Raw genomic sequence first — 18,238 nt, 5'->3', positions numbered from 1 at the left:
TGTGGCCTTGTGCTAAAATAAAAAACAAACATGTTTTTCCCCATCAGTCTGCAATCAATACCCCAAAATAAGGAAGTGAAAACTGAATTTTAGAAATTTGTGCATCTTTATTAACGCATTTCCGACCAACGCCATATATGTACTGCGCCGTACATATATGGCGTTGGTCAGAAATGCGTTATTAAAGATGCAAAAATTTCTAATAAAAGTTGGGTCTTTAAATATGGCAGAGAACCAGGGCTAATGTCTGTGATCGACATTAGCGTTGATCGAACACTTTTAATCCCTAAGTTGCCATGGTCTGTTGTGACCACAGCAGCTGGGGCGGCTTTCCCTGGGAAAGCTGAGTTCCCGGGCCCATGACCGCTTCCCTGTGCTGAGATCGGGGAAGCCGTTCATTAGTGGTGGTAGACTGGAGCCTGCTAAAGGTATAATCCTATGAAGGCCTTTAGTGTTAGTGCTCCACAGGAATATATTGAAACAGCCCCCTTTCTTGTTCCGATACATATCCTTGTAGGTTCCATGAAATAAAGGCCAATCATGACTTGAACGATTCATTACAGTATGTTTCTTCTGTGGCAGTCGGTGCTGCCAACAGGTGACAGCATTACCCACTTGTGCTCCATGTAGCTAGAGGGTGTTCTCAATGGCAGGGCATAAGAACATGCAAGCTGGAGGTCCTGTGTCATCTGTGTTGACCGGGGTCCTGAACTTGGTGGCCACTGCAGATAAAACTGCATCGCCCTCCTCATAATGGCAATACAGGTGAATAGTACAGCAAGGCATGGGAGCCAATAGTTCCCACCCCCGTCATTCACTCTCATAGGCCACAGGCTGACTAGGCCTAAAGCCTATGAGGCAGCACTGCGAGTGCAGTCATGAAGGGATGACATCATTGTGACCAGGCCTCAAGCTGTGTGATGACCTAATTGTCACCGCCTGCACTGGGATGCGGGCAACTAAGGCAAGCGTGACTGGGACTCAGGTGCGTAACATACTACTGGGGTGGGCACTACAGCGGCCCATTATAACTATAATATGGAGGGTTGCATTATAAGTATAATAGAGATGGGTGCATAATAAGTACTGGGATATATCAGGGGGACATTATAAGTACTGAGGGCATCATAGAAGGGTGCATTATAAATACTGGAGGCAGCATAGAGGGGCGCATTATAACTACTGGGGGCACTATAGAGGGGCCTTATGGAGTGGGAATATTACTACTAGGAGCACTTTAGGGGGCCAAATTAGGGGGCCTTATTGCTACTGGGGGCACTTTGGAGAGCTTTATCAGAACCGAGGCCATTATAGGACATAATGACTATAGTTAGTACTGTGGGAGGCTCTATTTTTAGGCACAATATGTAGGACACTGCTATTAATGGGGGCGCATTTGGAGAGCATTATTACTGTAGGGGGCCTATTAGTAATGCGGGCACTATTACTATTGGTGGGACTTTTGGGAGCACTGTTAGTATGAGGGACTATCTATATCGCACTGTTATATCGTCATTACAGCATTCTGGAGGCACTGGGGAGCACAGTGGGAATGGTATTGGGGGTAGCAGCAGGATACCACTGTGTGGGCACCAGGAGGAGGAAGTTGATAGAAATGCGAGGTGTCTAAGATGTATATGTGGCAAACTGTAGAGACAAGACATGGCTGGAAGAAGCCGGTATGGCAATCTGGGCCAAACGGAGAAGATAAGGAAAGAAAGCATCTATATCAGACATCACAGGGTATAACAGGTATGTGGTGCTGGATACTCCTGTATGTTTGAAAAACAGGTAAATGGGATTGACAAGCAAAACACTTAGAGCTGCCAAAGCACGGTCACCAGTAAACAAAGCGGGATGTGTAAAATTAGTACAATCAAATAAAGTAAAATACATCCTCAGCAGGTACAAAATACATAGAGTATATACAGACCCAAAGTTGGTACCTCCAGTCTTATAAAGCCCTGCACTGGCGGTGGATCGGCCGCAGTTATGTAGAGGCGCCGCGTGTAAATGAGACGGGCAGGCCATGCCCACTTTTTTAGACCTGGTGTGAGCAGGAAAAAGTCGCAGGTTGCTTCACAAAGCACCGTTGCACCGCAATCTGTGCCGGAAATACGTCTAATATATGGCCACCTATGTATTTTGTATCTGCTGAGGATGTATTTTACTTTTGACTATTGTACTCCTTTTCTACATCCCGCTTTGTTTACTGGTGACCGAGCTTTGGCAGCTCTAAGTGGTTTGGTCGTCAATCACATTTACCTGTTTTTTAACCTGATTTATTGAATCTTTGAAGCAGTGTGTTATTTTTTTTGTTTCATCAGTGTTTGTAGTAAACAGATTGTACCTGCGATTGTTTGACTATCTACTGGGCCCTACTTTCATAGGTGTCTCTTCTCCTGTATGTTTGGTGGCACGGAATGTATTATACCATCAGTACTGGGGCGGGAAGGGGTTGATCAGGAATTTGGCACATATGCACTGGGGCTTGAGCCCTTGATCTTTTGAGACCTTAGCAACGCCCCAGCAACTGTCTAAAATGGGGGGGGGGGGGGGGGGTCAATACTTGAATTGTTTGCCGTATTATGCCGCATGGAGCAGGATACTGTACATCTCACCGGCTACACTGAGCTGTAGTACCTTTGGCATACCTCCCAATTTTTTGGACGATTAAAGAGGGACACTTATGGTTCATTGTGTGAAAGATCAATTTTCATATACATAGATCTATACATTTCAATAGTTTTCTGGTGCAAAAATAATCTGAATACAGAAATTTCTAAAATCCCAACTGCATCAAATAATGAGAAAAATATACAAAATGGGCTCAAATATACAGAGAAACACTTTATAGGTAAATATTGTGAATGTAATAATGCAAATCTATACCTCCAGATTACAAAGAGGGAGATTTAAGGAGCAAAGAGGGACAGAGGGACTTGGGTCAAAAAGAGGGACACTTGGGAGGTCTGCCTTTGGTGTACCGCATGCATGTTGTATAGCAAATACTTTGCACTTTCAGTCACTGTACCATGGTCACGGCTCTGTTCTAGCTGTCTGCAGATCTGAAAGTGGTGGGATATCATCTGGTCTGATCTGTGTTGGGTAGGACTGAGGGGGTGATTTACCATCTGGAAATATTGGCAGGTCTGCTGGTGGTGAAGAACATTATGAGGCCATAAAATGAATGTACATGCTGTACCAAGCTTTATTAGTAAATTACTTTCCCCGTCCTCCCAGTTATGAAAATTACTGAACCGGCCTCTCTGCAAATGGAGGAAAATATAACAATTACCATTCTCCATGTCCATTTTCACAAATGTATTACAAACTCTGTACAGTGATTAGTTTTTCTACTGGGGCGCGCGCCGCGCAGGTACAATCTAAGCGCATGTTCTGGAAGGGGGACATTTTGCGGCAACGTCATCTCATCAGGACATTAGACACCAAAATTCATGTTTTTCAGGCCTATGAATTCATCCATGTGTTTGTAGGAACACTGAAGTGGAACACGAGGCCGCTACTTACTGTCACAACCCTCACTACCCCTATCATGCAGACTCCCAGAGCTCCTAAAACTCTCTGCCCAATCATAGAGCGAAATGTTGTGTGTCTGTCCAATCACCGCTGCACAGAGCTCTCTATTCCTTCCCTACATTGACCTCTATGATCAAAGCAGGACAGAAAAATGAAGTATGAACACTGTCAAAGGACAATGCTGGAACCTGTAAACAGAGACCAGGGATGAAATATTGGCTCCTCCACTGCCCTAAGTGAACCCCTTCACTACCCTTGACCACCACTGCATCGTTCACCGTGTAATACATGGGTGGGCCAAGTCTGTCGGAGTGAAAAACCCTCCCCCAGGTTGTCCATGTGCCTTGGAAGAGGATATGGAAAGGGGCTTGTCTTTGTGATCCGTTTCCTTTAAGATTTATCTACTGGGGTTCTGAAGACCACATCCAAATGTATTGTACTGTAAATCGCTGTGGATCGGCAGTGTGGAATCCCGAGTGTGAGCATGGCCAAAGTTCTTTAATTACGACATACAGTTTAGCAATTGTATCCATAGAGAAAATTGAAAAAACTTTCGATGTGACATATTGATGGGTAGGGGTTCTGAGTGCCGAGACCCCCACCAGTTGCTAAAAAGAGCAGAAGGAAGCACTCACACAGAGCCCTGACGCTCCTCACTGCTGAAAATCTATTAGGCCGTCTCCTGCAGTGAGGAGAGACAGCGCTCTGTGCGCGCGCTTCTTTCACGTCATTTTAGCGATTGGTGCGGGTCTCAGCCCTCGGACCCCCACAGATCAGAACCTTTTGATATGTCACTATGACAGATCAACTGTTTATTAAAAGTCCAGGGACATTTTAAGCATTTACCACTTTGCAAACAAACATTTCTGTACTCCTGTCCATGTTTTAGTTGTTTTTTTTTTGTGCAGAAAGATAATGAATTTTTTACTTGCACTAAAAATCCGCCTTTAATTCATTGTAGGTGTTCTGCTCGAGCAGTGGGATTGCTGTTTGTATTACAGCCTCCACCGTGCAAAGACCACGCACTGTAATAAATCTAACAGCCCCGGGATCCTCAGAAAGCAATGAATCTGAGCTAGCGCAGTCTGTTTTGTAGTCTTTTAAGAGATTCCCCTGATGTAGAGGAAGAATATAATGCACTTGTTGAATGAGAGGGACACTAATGAATGGACTCGGAGCACGCCGCTTTTCTGGCCACAGAGTCCATGAGCAGAAGAAACGTGTTTTCTGTCTTCGTTTCCAGTAAACTTGCAATCATCGCTGCAGTTCTCGACATGGCGGAATAGATCTGCCAGTATATACTTCTGTGAGCTGAAATCTGGTCAATCATGTTGACTACAATACGCGTTCCGCGCACACATTATCTGTCGACGTGTTCTGGTTGATGGGTGTTTGCAAGAGGCAGACCTTACAGATGCTATGGGCCTTAAAGCAGCTGGTCCCCAACCACCAGGCTATGAACCGGTAGCGGGCGTGGACTGTTGCTGGTCTGCGCAGCGAGCGCCAGAGTTGAGTTGCGATGATCCTGCTAAGGATCATCGCAACCTCCTGTGCTGGGTCATCACCGCCACCAGAGACCCGGGGTAGGAGTTTGGAATGGCTTTCGCGACCGCTTGTACCGTAAGCACAGGCAGCCTGGCCAGGAAGAAGCCTGCATCGTAGACAGCTGGAGGGAGGCCATTTCTCTTTTTTTTTGGTGAGCACGAAGAGGGAGGGCGGAGGGGGTTAGTGCATGATATACGGGGGGGGGGGGGGGGCATCATATAATAATATTTATTTAGCGGCACCATATTCTGTAGCGCTTTACAAATTCATAAGGTTCATGTACAAATCTAAAATAACTGGATAATATACAACTGAAACACTAGGAGTCAGGGCCCTGCTCGCAAGAGCTTACAATCTATGAGGAATTGGGGGTGACACATAAGGTAATTGATTGTGATAAGTAGGATTCGAGCCATTATTGAACTGACAGGAGCGGTGCCGGCCGATCTGCTTCGGGTTTGGGACTACTAGAGGATCGAGTTCAGGCCAGAGGAGTTGGTGGGGGGAGGTTTAGTCGGGGAAAAGTCAGTTTAGGTAGCTTGATAAGCCTGCCTGAAGAGATGCGGGTACATGCACACGTTCAGGATTCATGTGCGGAGAATCCGCACTGAAATCCACAGGTGTTCGCAGGGAAATCTGTGCGGTCAATCCGCATCAATTGGTGTGGATTTTCCACATGCGGATTTTACTAAGTGAATGAATAAAATTTGGTCAGGAAAAATAAAATAAATTGACATGCTGTGGATTTTAAAATCCGCACCGCAGGTCAAAATCTGCGCGGAAAAAAAAAATCCGCATCGTGTGCATTGAGAATTTCACATTCTCATAGAATACAATGTACATGACCTACAGTGCGGATTTTCCACGCACGGAAAATCCGCACGCAATCCTGATCGTGTGCATTTAGCCTAACAGAACAGTCCTATCCTTGTCTGTAATGTGGACAATAATAGGACATGTTCTATTTTTTTTGCAGAACAGCCATGCGGACATGAGGACATGTACACAGAGTGATTTCAGTTTTCTTTTTGTGGCCCCATTGAAGTGGAAAAAAAAAAAAAAAAAAAGACACAGAAAAAATATATGTGCATGAGGGCATCTGTCAGCAGTTTTGTACCTATGACACTGGCTGACCTGTTGTATGTGCACTTGGCAGCTGAAGGCATCTGTGTTGGTCCCATGTTCATACAGTATCTCACAAAAGCGAGCACACCCCTCACATTTTTTTTTTTATATCTTTTCCTAGGACAGCACTGAAGATCTGACACTTTGATACAATGTAAAGCAGTCTGTGTCCACCTTGTATAACAGTGTACACAGCCATTAATGTCTAAACCGCTGGCAACGAAAGTGGGTACCCCCTAAGTGAAAATGGCCAAATTGTGCCCAATGTGTCAATATTTTGTGTGACCACCATTATTTTCCAGCACTGCCTTAACCCTCTTGTGCATGGAGGCCACTAGAGCTTCACAGCTTGCCTCTGGAATCCTCTTCCACTCCTCCATGACGACATCACGGAGCTGGTGGATGTTACAGACCTTGCGTTCCTCCACCTTCAATTTGAGGATGCCCCACAGATGCTCAATAGGGTTTAGGTCTGGACACATGCTTGGCCAGTCCAGAACCTTTACCCTCAGTTTCTTTAGCAAGGCAGTGGTAATTTTTGAGGTTATCATGTTGGAATATTGCCCTGCGGCTCAGTTTCCGAAGGGAGAGGATCCTGCTCTGCTTCAGTATGTCACAGTACATGTTGGCATTCATGGTTCCCTCAATGGACTGTAGCTCCCCACAGCCGGCAGTGCTCATGCAGCCCCAAACCATGACACCCCCACCACCATGCTTGACTGTCGGCAGGACACACTTGTCTTTGTACTGCTCACCTGGTTACCGCCACACACGTTTGACACCATCTGAACCAAATAAGTTTATCTTGGTCTCATCAGATCCCATGACGTGGTTCCAGTAGTCCATGTCCTTAGTCTTCTTGTCTTCAGCAAACTGTTTGCGGGCTTTCTTGTGCATCATCTTTAGAAGAGGCTTCCTTCTGGGACAACAGCCATGCAGACCAGTGTGATGCAGTGTGCGACGTATGGTCTGAGCACTGACGGGCTGACCCCCACCCCTGTAACCTCTGCAGCGATGCTGGCAGCACCTCTGGATATGACGCTGAGCACTGACAGGCTGACCCCCACCCATTAACCTCTGCAGCGATGCTGGCAACACCTCTGGATATGACGCAGAGCACTGACAGGCTGACCCCCACCCCTGTAACCTCTGCAGCGATGCTGGCAGCACCTCTGGATATGACGCAGAGCACTGACAGGCTGACCCCCACCCCTGTAACCTCTGCAGCGATGCTGGCAGCACCTCTGGATATGACGCAGAGCACTGACAGGCTGACCCCCCACCCCTGTAACCTCTGCAGCGATGCTGGCAGCACCTCTGGATATGACGCTGAGCACTGACAGGCTGACCCCCCACCCCTGTAACCTCTGCAGCGATGCTGGCAGCACCTCTGGATATGACGCTGAGCACTGACGGGCTGACCCCCACCCATTAACCTCTGCTGCGATGCTGGCAACACCTCTGGATATGACGCAGAGCACTGACAGGCTGACCCCCACCCCTGTAACCTCTGCAGCGATGCTGGCAGCTCTCATACAACCTCTGGATATGACGCAGAGCACTGACGGGCTGACCCCCACCCATTAACCTCTGCAGCGATGCTGGCAGCTCTCATACAACCTCTGGATATGACGCAGAGCACTGACGGGCTGACCCCCACCCATTAACCTCTGCAGCGATGCTGGCAGCTCTCATACAACCTCTGGATATGACGCAGAGCACTGACGGGCTGACCCCCACCCCTGTAACCTCTGCAGCGATGCTGGCAGCTCTCATACAACCTCTGGATATGACGCAGAGCACTGACAGGCTGACCCCCACCCATTAACCTCTGCAGCGATGCTGGCAGCTCTCATACAACCTCTGGATATGACGCAGAGCACTGACAGGCTGACCCCCACCCCTGTAACCTCTGCAGCGATGCTGGCAGTACTCATACAACCTCTGGATATGACGCTGAGCACTGACAGGCTGACCCCCCCACCCCTGTAACCTCTGCAGCGATGCTGGCAGCTCTCACACAACCTCTGGATATGACGCTGAGCACGTGCACTCAACTTCTTTGGTCGACCATGGCGAAGCCTCTTCTGAGTGCAACCTGTTTTGTTAAACCGCTGTATGGTCTCGGCCACCGCGCCGCAGCTCAGTTTCAGGGTGTTGGCGATCTTCTTATAGCCTCGACCATCTTTATGTAGAGAACAATACTTTTTTTCAGATCCTCAGAGGGTTCTGTGCCATGTTGAACTTCCAGTGACCATTATGAGAGGGTGTGAGAGCGATAACACCAAATGTAACCCACCTGCTCCCCATTCACACCTGAGACCTTATAACACTAACGAGTACATGACACCGGGGAGGGAAAATGGCTAATTGGGCACAATTTGGCCATTATCACTTAGGGGTGTACTCACTTTTGTTGCCCGCGGTTTAGACATTAATGGCTGTGTGTTGAGTTATTTTGAGGGCACACCCAATGTACACTGTTATACAAGCCGTACACCGACTACTGTACATTGTATCAACGTGTCAGATCTTCAGTGTTGTTCCATGTAAAGATATAATAACATATTTACAAAAACGTGAGGGGTGTGCTCACTTTTGTGAGATACTGTATGTGCCCACATTGCTGAGAAAAGTTATTATTTAATATATACAAATGGGCCTCTAGGAGCAATGGGGGCGTTACCGTTACACCTAGTGGCTCAGCTCTCTCTGCAACTGACGCACCATCTCCACTTTGACAGGGTCAGGCAGCAAAACATCATAATACCTGGTCCTGTCGTTCAATCAAATTGGAGAGGCCGCAGCAGTTCTAGAGAGAGCTGAACCTCTTGGTGTAACAGTAACGCCCCCGTTGCTCCTAGAGGCTCATTTGCATATATTTTTATATCTAACATCTAGCTAGCGATCCCTATATAATGCATCTATAATATCTATCTAGATATCTCATATCTATATATTGCATTTATCTGTCTATCTAATCTGCACTGCCCATTTGCAGGCGTGGGCATACACTCTGCACCCCCCTGCAGGCTATGCTTTAGTACCTGGCATGCCCTATGTCTATGTGGATAACTGAAGGCTCCTTGAATCCCGCCATTTCTCCAGGACTGGATTGCTATGTATGGCGGTGCCTCTCTCAGACTGCCGTATGTTGTTCCCCCGGTCTCCCTGTGGCACGACATCAATTCACTACAAATCTCTTATTATTTTCTTTCCACTGTTACAAAACACGATTGCAAAAGGAAGTCTGAATGGTGACATTTGGAAACTGCCCCTTCACCTGGGAGCGTGCACCTTCCCGGTGGACGGGGGGATCGGGGGCCGTCACTGATGATATGTCAGACTTCCTTGTAACAGCTAAAGGCAACTACAAGTCAAAACTGTTTCTGATCCAACTCATTTACAGTCCAGTTCCTCTGCTGCCTGAAGCGCTCAACTTTGCAAAAAAAAAAAAAAGTGAGGTGCAGAGAATAAAACCTAATTTCTCGTTCTGCCAGACTTAACCCCTGCAGTCCCAGTGAGGCTCCTCTGCGGTGTGTGTAGGGCATACCTCACAGGAGTGATCTGAGGCACGGCTCCTTGATCATACATGGAGCTGGAGGCACCATCCGACCGGGTATTCTTATTCAAAGGATCTGCCGGCAGTGGCTTCTGCGGAGGGCTGGGTATGTACGATCCCTGGAAGCAAAATAAGAGTCATTAAATTCTCGTCTGAATAAATATTTCAGTGGGAAATGGTAAGAAGAGAAGCAAAATGTGATCTCTGCTGAATCTGCAGTAGCCTTGTATAGAAACGCCATAAAACTTAGGGTATGTTCACACGTGTCCAAGCTGACATGTATGCGCAGGTTAATGTGCCACGGATCAACGTAAAGAGGTTATCCCATGAATAATGTAAAAAATGAAAATGATACATAATCTAGTACATGACAACCTCTTTCTAACAAAGCTAGAACCAGCCCTGTACCTCACATGGGTCCAGAGATCTCCCCATTCCTTGCTCCAATTGTTATGCCAGATTTATTTCAGACTGGCAGCTCAGGGGCAGTGTCCTTTCTCAGGGAGAGTGTCCTTTCTCAGGGAGAGTGTCCTTTCTCAGGGGGAGTGTCCTTTCTCAGGGAGAGTGTCCTTTCTCAGGGGGAGTGTCCTTTCTCAGGGAGAGTGTCCTTTCTCAGGGAGAGTGTCCTTTCTCAGGGGAAGTGTCCTTTCTCAGGGAGAGTGTCCTTTCTCAGGGGAAGTGTCCTTTCTCAGGGGAAGTGTCCTTTCTCAGGGGGAGTGTCCTTTCTCAGGGAGAGTGTCCTTTCTCAGGGGAAGTGTCCTTTCTCAGGGGGAGTGTCCTTTCTCAGGGGGAGTGTCCTTTCTCAGGGGGAGTGTCCTTTCTCAGGGAGAGTGTCCTTTCTCAGGGAGAGTGTCCTTTCTCAGGGAGAGTGTCCTTTCTCAGGGGGAGTGTCCTTTCTCAGGGGGGGTGTCCTTTCTCAGGGGGGGTGTCCTTTCTCAGGGGCAGTGTCATTTCTCAGGGGCAGTGTCATTTCTCAGGGGCAGTGTCCTTTCTCAGGGAGAGTGTCCTTTCTCAGGGTGACATGCCCTTTCTGCTGCTGGTGGTGGCAGTTGAAGGATGGAACCGAGCATGTGCTTGAGCATGAGCAGGACAGAGAAATTAGAAAAAGAGCAAACAGCAGGTGGCGCTACACAGATAGATTTCACTGAATAACTCAGTAGCTATAATACATTTTTAATTCCAAGTAATTACAAAAGTATTCAGATCCAGGTGCTGGTTGGAAAACTAATATTTTTCGAGGGACAACCCCTTTAATGGATCTAATCCGTGTGGGTTTCTGTGCTGATTTTTTTCAATGGTGCAAAATCCCACATTGACAGGAAGTCAATTCTGCACCAAAATCCATGTCAAATCCACAATTTTTGAAGGGGAGTTGTTTTGAAGGGGGGTTCGGTCAGAAACTGGCACCAAAAAGGTGCTATTTTTTGGAGCAAGCATCATTTCCACAAAAACTCAGCAACTTTTTGGATTATATACAGCACTCTTGGCACCTAATTATTGTCAGTTTCTGGCAAAGGTGCCAAACCTTTATTAAGAGGCCTGTGCCTCCTAAGACATTTTTGGCGTCTTACTAAGCCCGGCACATGAAATATCAGTCTAAGGCCTCATGCACACGACCGTTGTGTGCATCCGTGGCCGTTGTGCCGTTTTCCGTTTTTTTTCGCGGACCCATTGACTTTCAATGGGTCCGTGGAAAAATCGGAAAATGCACCGTTTTGCAGCCGAGGCCGTGATCCGTGTATCCTGTCCGTCAAAAAAATATGACCTGTCCTATTTTTTTGACGGACAACGGTTCACGGACCCATTCAAGTCAATGGGTCCGTGAAAGAACACGGATGCACACAAGATTGGCATCCGTGTCCGTGATCCGTGGCCGTAGGTTGCTTTCATACAGACGGATCCGAAGATCCGTCTGCATAAAAGCTTTTTCTGATCTAAGTTTTCACTTCGTGAAAACTCATTTCCGACAGTATATTCTAACACAGAAGCGTTCCCATGGTGATGGGGACGCTTCTAGTTAGAATACACTGCAAACTTTGTACAAGACTGCCCCCTGCTGCCTGGCAGCACCCGATCTCTTACAGGGGGATATGATAGCACAATTAACCCCTTCAGGTGCGGCACCTAAAGGGGTTAATTGTACTATCATATTCCCCTGTAAGAGATCAGGGCTGCCAGGCAGCAGGGGGCAGACCCCCCCCCCTCCCCAGTTTGAATATCGTTGGTGGCACAGTGTGCGCCCACCATCGCCCCCCCCTCCCTCCCTCTATTGTAATAAATCGTTGTTGGCACAGTGTGCCCCCACCATCGCCCCCCCTCCCTCCCTCTATTGTATTAAATCATTGGTGGCACAGTGTGCCAACCACCATCGCCCCCCCCCTCTATAGCAGTAACATTGGTGGCAGTGTGCGGTCTCCCATTCCCCCCCCCACCCCCCCATCATTGGTGGCAGCGGAGTTCCGATCGGAGTCCCAGTTTAATCGCTGGGGCTCCGATCGGTAACCATGGCAACCAGGAAGCTACTGCAGCCCTGGTTGCCATGGTTACTTAGCAATAGTACAACAGTAGAAGATTCATACTTACCTGCTTGCTGCTGCGATGTCTGTGAACGGCCGGGAGCTCCTCCTACTGGTAAGTGACAGTTCTTTAGCACTGACCTTTCACTTACCAGTAGGAGGAGCTCCCGGACATCGCAGCAGCAAGCAGGTAAGTATGAATCTTCTACAATTGTACTATTGCTAAGTAACCATGGCAACCAGGGCTGCAGTAGCGTCCTGGTTGCCATGGTTACCGATCGGAGCCCCAGCGATTAAACTGGGACTCCGATCGGAACTCCGCTGCCACCAATGATGGGGGGGGGGGGGAATGGGAGACCGCACACTGCCACCAATGTTACTGCTATAGAGGGAGGGGGGGTGCGATGGTGGTTGGCACACTGTGCCACCAACGATTTAATACAATAGAGGGAGGGAGGGGGGGCGATGGTGGGCGCACACTGTGCCACCAACGATTTATTACAATAGAGGGAGGGAGGGGGAGGCGATGGTGGGCGCACACTGTGCCACCAACGATATTCAAACTGGGGAGGGGGGGTCTGCCCCCTGCTGCCTGGCAGCCCTGATCTCTTACAGGGGAATATGATAGTACAATTAACCACTTTAGGTGCCGCACCTGAAGGGGTTAATTGTGCTATCATATCCCCCTGTAAGAGATCGGGTGCTGCCAGGCAGCAGGGGGCAGTCTTGTACAAAGTTTGTAGTGTATTCTAACCTGAAGCGTCCCCATCACCATGGGAACGCCTCTGTGTTAGAATATACTGTCGGATCTGAGGTTCACGAAGTAGCTCATATCCGACAGTATATTCTAACATAGAGGCGTTCCCATGGTGATGGGGACGCTTCAAGTTAAAATATACAATCGGATTGGAGAAAACTCCAATCCGATGGTATAAAAGAACTCCAGACTTTACATTGAAAGTCAATGGGGACGGATCCGTTTGAAATGGCACCATATTGTGTCAACATCAAACGGATCCGTCCCCATTGACTTGCATTGTAATTCAGGACGGATCCGTTTGGCTCCGCACGGCCAGGCGGACACCAAAACGACTTTTTTTTTCATGTCCGTGGATCCTCCAAAAATCAAGGAAGACCCACGGACGAAAAAAACGGTCACGGATCACGGACCCACGGACCCCGTTTTTGCGGACCGTGAAAAAAAACTGTCGTGTGCATGAGGCCTAAGGCTATGTTCACATCTGTGGTAAACGTATCTGGCAGGCTGTTTCGGCAGAGAACAGCCTGACAGAGTTCACCGAATCCGGCACTGCTGGATACCGCAGTTCAACGCCAGACACAATAGACTATAATGGGATCCGGACGCTTTCCAGCATGAGTGCCGGGTTTTAACTGAACAAAAACCTAAAGTTTTTTTGTCCATTGCAATCAACTGTTTTAGTTGACAGCAGGACAGCCACCAAAATCCGGGTTGGTTGGGAGGTATGACTAAATTACTGTGTGTATTTACATTGCTGCCTGTCTTTAGGTGATTTATAAAATGTATACTGTTTGTCTCTAGGTGATGTTGTCATGTTTATAAAGTTTAGTGTAAAAAAAAACAGCACACACAAAGCTCTCTTTCTACACAGACTCTACTGCTGCAGATAGTAATACTGTACATAGTTGCCAACTGTCCTGACAGGACTGTCCCTGATTTTCAGAAACCGTCCCAGCAAATTCAGGCTGTCCCAGGCCAAAAACGGGTGAGGCTAACCTAAACACCGCCCATAAGCGGGCGTTCCCCGGTGGGGATCCGATGACTGTATATACTGTATATGTTCTGCTCCTCACTGCACTACTATTTACATATTAGACACCTGGGCAGTTAACTGAAAGTCAGGTCACATGATACTTGTGAGAGTCACATGACCTACGCCATGTTTAGTCCTATCCAGCTCTCCAATGGATGCCTTTTATAGGACTAAAGTGGACTGTACCATTTTTTTTCTTTAGGGAGAGGCTACTGTATGGATATAATAAAGGTCTGCAAGCAAAATTTTAAATAGATGTATATTAGAAAATCATTCAACATCCTATTGTCTACATAAAAAAAAAAAATGTATTCATTAAAACCAGAATCCACGTTAATGTCTTCCTCTTACTCCAGAACATTTTGCAGTCATCCATTTAAACCAGCAATGTGAAGATGTGGACCATCAAATATTGAGGAACTGTGAATCCATCATACTTAGGATTGGTGGAGCGGATGGAGCTTGTGCCTTATGGTCCCTACTTCAGGTTTAAACTGATTGTCTGAGATTACAAAAAAGGTCTGCTTTTCCAGAACTGGAATCACTCTTGTCCCTGCAATACCAGACACAGCCAGTAGACAAGAGTGGTGCTGTTCCTGAAAAAAAAACAACTAACGGACAACTTCTTCATATGAACTATGATATCTAGAGAGCAAAAGTTAATATTTGCCAGTATGGACTGTCTAAAGCTCCTGTTTACTGGGATCTGTGTGCATTGGGGCAGCTCAGGTGTCCCTCAACATCTGCCAGTTTCCTGACAGATAAGCTTTGACAGATGTGTCCAGACACTTGATCCATTTGCAGCACAAATCTTTCTCCTGTCCTAATGGTTTGTTACAATGTATCAGTGGTGATGTGTGAACCTGGACTTCACACTGTAAGGCCTCATGCACACGACCGTTGTTGTGTTCCGTTCCGCAAAACGGGGTTCCGTTGTTCCGTGATCCGTTTCCGTTTTTGTTTCCGTGTGTCTTCCTTTATTTTTGGAGGATCACCAGACATGAAGGAAAGTAAAAAAAAAATCTAAGTCAAGTTTGCCATGCAAATGATAGGAAAAAAACGGACGCGGACGCGCAGACAATCTTGTGTGCCTTGTGTTATTTCACTGACCCATTGACTTGAATGGGTTCGCGAACCGTTGTCCGTGAAAAAAATAGGACAGGTCCTATTTTTTTTACGGACTGGAAACACGGATCACGGACGCGGATGACAAACGGTGCATTAGCCCAGTTTTCCACGCACCCATTGAAAGTCAATGGGTCAGCAGAAAATCACGGAAAACGGAACAACGGACACGGGACATAACGGTCGTGTGCATGAGGCCTAAGGCCTAGATTTTTTTTTACTTTCCTTCATGTCTGGTGATCCTCCAAAAATAAAGGAAGACACACGGAAAGAAAAACAGAAACGGATCACGGAACAACGGAACCCCGTTTTGCGGACCGCAAAAAAATACTGTTGTGTACATGAGGCCTAAAAGGGATTTTTCTACCTTGGGCTTTTATGGCATAGTCAACCGATATGCCATACTTGAATGATAGATGGGGGATGTCTCACCTGGGGATCCCCTGACCCATGAACCACGTTGTCTGCCAGAGCATCCAGGCAGAGGCTGATGTATGCAGCTTTCTCCATTATTCACTTCTATAAGAGTTACGAAGACAGTCGCTGCCTCTCTATTCATTCTCTGTCTGGATGTGGTCAGGGAACTCCATTCTCCACATAGGAGCAGGTTCTAGAGGTGTGAGCCGCATCTATCGTGATACATCCCAAAGTGGGAATACCCCTTTAAAGGGGTTGTGCCACCATTAAATGTTATTTTAGTATAATTCAGCATGAAAAACGACATACTTTTGTAATTAACATTTTGTTACAAAAATGCTCCAGTTGTGAGATATTCTCTTTATTTCCCTACTATGGTGCCACCTGGTGTTTAATTTGTATAGTAATGTGCATGTCCACCTATTAGGGTGGTTGCACATGCTCAGTTCTATCCTTCAACTGTCACCAGACATATCTACTGATAGACGCTGTGACGAGAAAGTTGTAGTAGAAAGGACACACCTTCCGAGCTGTGATTGGGAGAGAGCTGCAGCAGAAAGGACACACCTCCCGAGCTGTGATTGGGAGAGAGCTGCAGCAGAAAGGACACACCTCCCGAGCTGTGATAGGGAGAGAGCTGCAGCAGAAAGGACATGTCCTTGAACTGTGATAGGGAGAGAGCTGTAGCAGAAAGGACACGCCCATTAGAAAGGGCACACCTCCTGAGCTGTGACTGGGAGAGAGCTGTAGCAGAAAGGACACGTCCCTTAGAAAGGGCACACCTCCTGAGCTGCCCGCCTGAAGAGAATCTAGTAATAACAGTTGGTCAATGGGGAAATCTCTGTATCTGTGTGAGGTGCAGGGCTGGTTCTAGCTTTGTTAGAGGGATTGCGATCGCGTTCAGTTGTTCAGTTTTTATCCCGTGGGTGCAATGCGATTTAATGTGTTTTGCACGTGCGTGATAAAAAAATAATGTACAGTATACAAACAACATCTCTTGGCAACCATGCGTGAAAAACGCATCGCATCCGCACTTGTTTGCGGATGCGATTGTCACGCAGCTCCATTCACTTCTATGGGGCCAGCGTTGTGTGAAAAACGCAGAATATAGAGCATGCTGCTATTTTAACGCAACGCAAGAGTGATGCGTGAAAACCAACGCACATGTACACAGCCCCATTGAAATGAATGGGTCCGGATTCCGTGCGGGCGCAATGCGTTCGCATCACGCATTGCACCCGCTCGGAATACTCGCTCGTGTGAAAGAGGCCTAATTATGGGATAACCCATTTAAGCCACAGAACAAACAACGGTTGCAAACTCTGAGCTGTTTTAGGTCTGAACAGCCTCTGTCTGGTTTCGCTCACTGACAGCAAACAGAGATCTCAGTAATGATGAGGAATTCATATACCATACATAGTAAAACTTTTGCAGAACATTTCATTGTAGAATCAATTCACTTTAGTTATATAAAAAGTGGTGATATAGGTTTAAAAACAGAAACAGCGCCTCCCCTGGCCAGAGGTTATGACTGGCATTGCAGCTCAGCTCCACGGACATGAATAGGAGTGGAGACAGTACCGCACACAACCTGCGGACCGGTGTGGCGCAGTAAGTAGATATGATTTTCTAACTAAAACTTACTAACCTGCATCCTCCTGCACTACAATTACCAGAACAACCCCAGTAAAGCAGGCGCAGCAGGGTCTTATTGTAGGCATTCACAGATCGGAGAGGGTGTAAAGCGGGCGAGCAGTAATGTGGCGCCTCCATTCAATGTGCCGCCTGAGCTGCTCAGAACAGTTGTTTAATGTGTTCTGCTCTCCAGGCGAGCAATCAGGAAAACAGGCACCAAAACCACAAGTACAAGCAGCGGCGAGGAGGCGGCGGATACTGCTGCCGGCAATCCACAGCACCGCCGGCAGGCTGAGCTTATCATTTATGGAAAAGAAGTGGGAATTATGCTGCGGAGGATGAGAACGCACCAATTTCCCATCTAAATGGCCATTGCCAGGGAATAAGTGGAGAGAGTAGGACGTTCTCCTCCGTATTATATGCAATGTGATGTCCCCCCTTCTGTGAAATACAAGGATATTGAAGTCGTCAGGATGTTCCAGGAGAGCAGGCTGCAATCTGATAGACGAGTACTTATCTTACATCCCCAAGGTACACTTACTGGTCATAGGAACAGTTATAGATTGGGACATTATCCTATAAAGGACATAACGATAATAGGTCACGCTAGATCTATTATTCAGGTGAGCTGGGCTGTGCCGCAGTACCAGGCACAGCCACACACGCATCTATGGCGCTGTGCCTAGATAAACCATGAAACAAGGGACCCTTAGTTCTGCTGACTGGCTTGTGCCCGACCCATCGTACATTGATGCTTTATCCTAAGGCTATGGCTACACAATCAGGTTTGTGGATGCGGTTTTGGAAGCCAAAATCAGGAGTGACTTCAAAAAAGAGAAGAAATAGTTTTTGTCCTTTATACTTTTTTTTCCCTTTTATGATCCATTCCTGATTTTAGCTTCCAAAAGTGCATCCAGAAACCTGATCGCGGTGCCTTAGGCTACATTCACACGAACGTGGTGTTTTGGGGATCCGCAAAA

The 18,238-nt window shown here is 47.2% G+C and overlaps 1 protein-coding gene across 1 annotated transcript in view; it reads right to left on the bottom strand.

Moving 5' to 3' along the window:
• Positions 1-18,238, bottom strand: part of LOC122923115 (disintegrin and metalloproteinase domain-containing protein 12-like) — a gene marked incomplete at its 5' end in the record, with an annotated part of 69,064 nt that overhangs the window by 2,427 nt on the left and 48,399 nt on the right. The window contains one exon of the mRNA XM_044273841.1: positions 9,764-9,891. Coding sequence (XP_044129776.1) covers positions 9,764-9,891 — 128 coding nt within the window. The remainder of the gene's footprint in view (positions 1-9,763; positions 9,892-18,238) is intronic.

Source organism: Bufo gargarizans, unplaced genomic scaffold, assembly GCF_014858855.1.
Source record: "Bufo gargarizans isolate SCDJY-AF-19 unplaced genomic scaffold, ASM1485885v1 original_scaffold_1209_pilon, whole genome shotgun sequence".
Taxonomy (NCBI): domain Eukaryota; kingdom Metazoa; phylum Chordata; class Amphibia; order Anura; family Bufonidae; genus Bufo; species Bufo gargarizans.
Note: the sequence above shows the minus strand (reverse complement) of the source record. Positions and strands in the feature narration are given on the sequence as shown.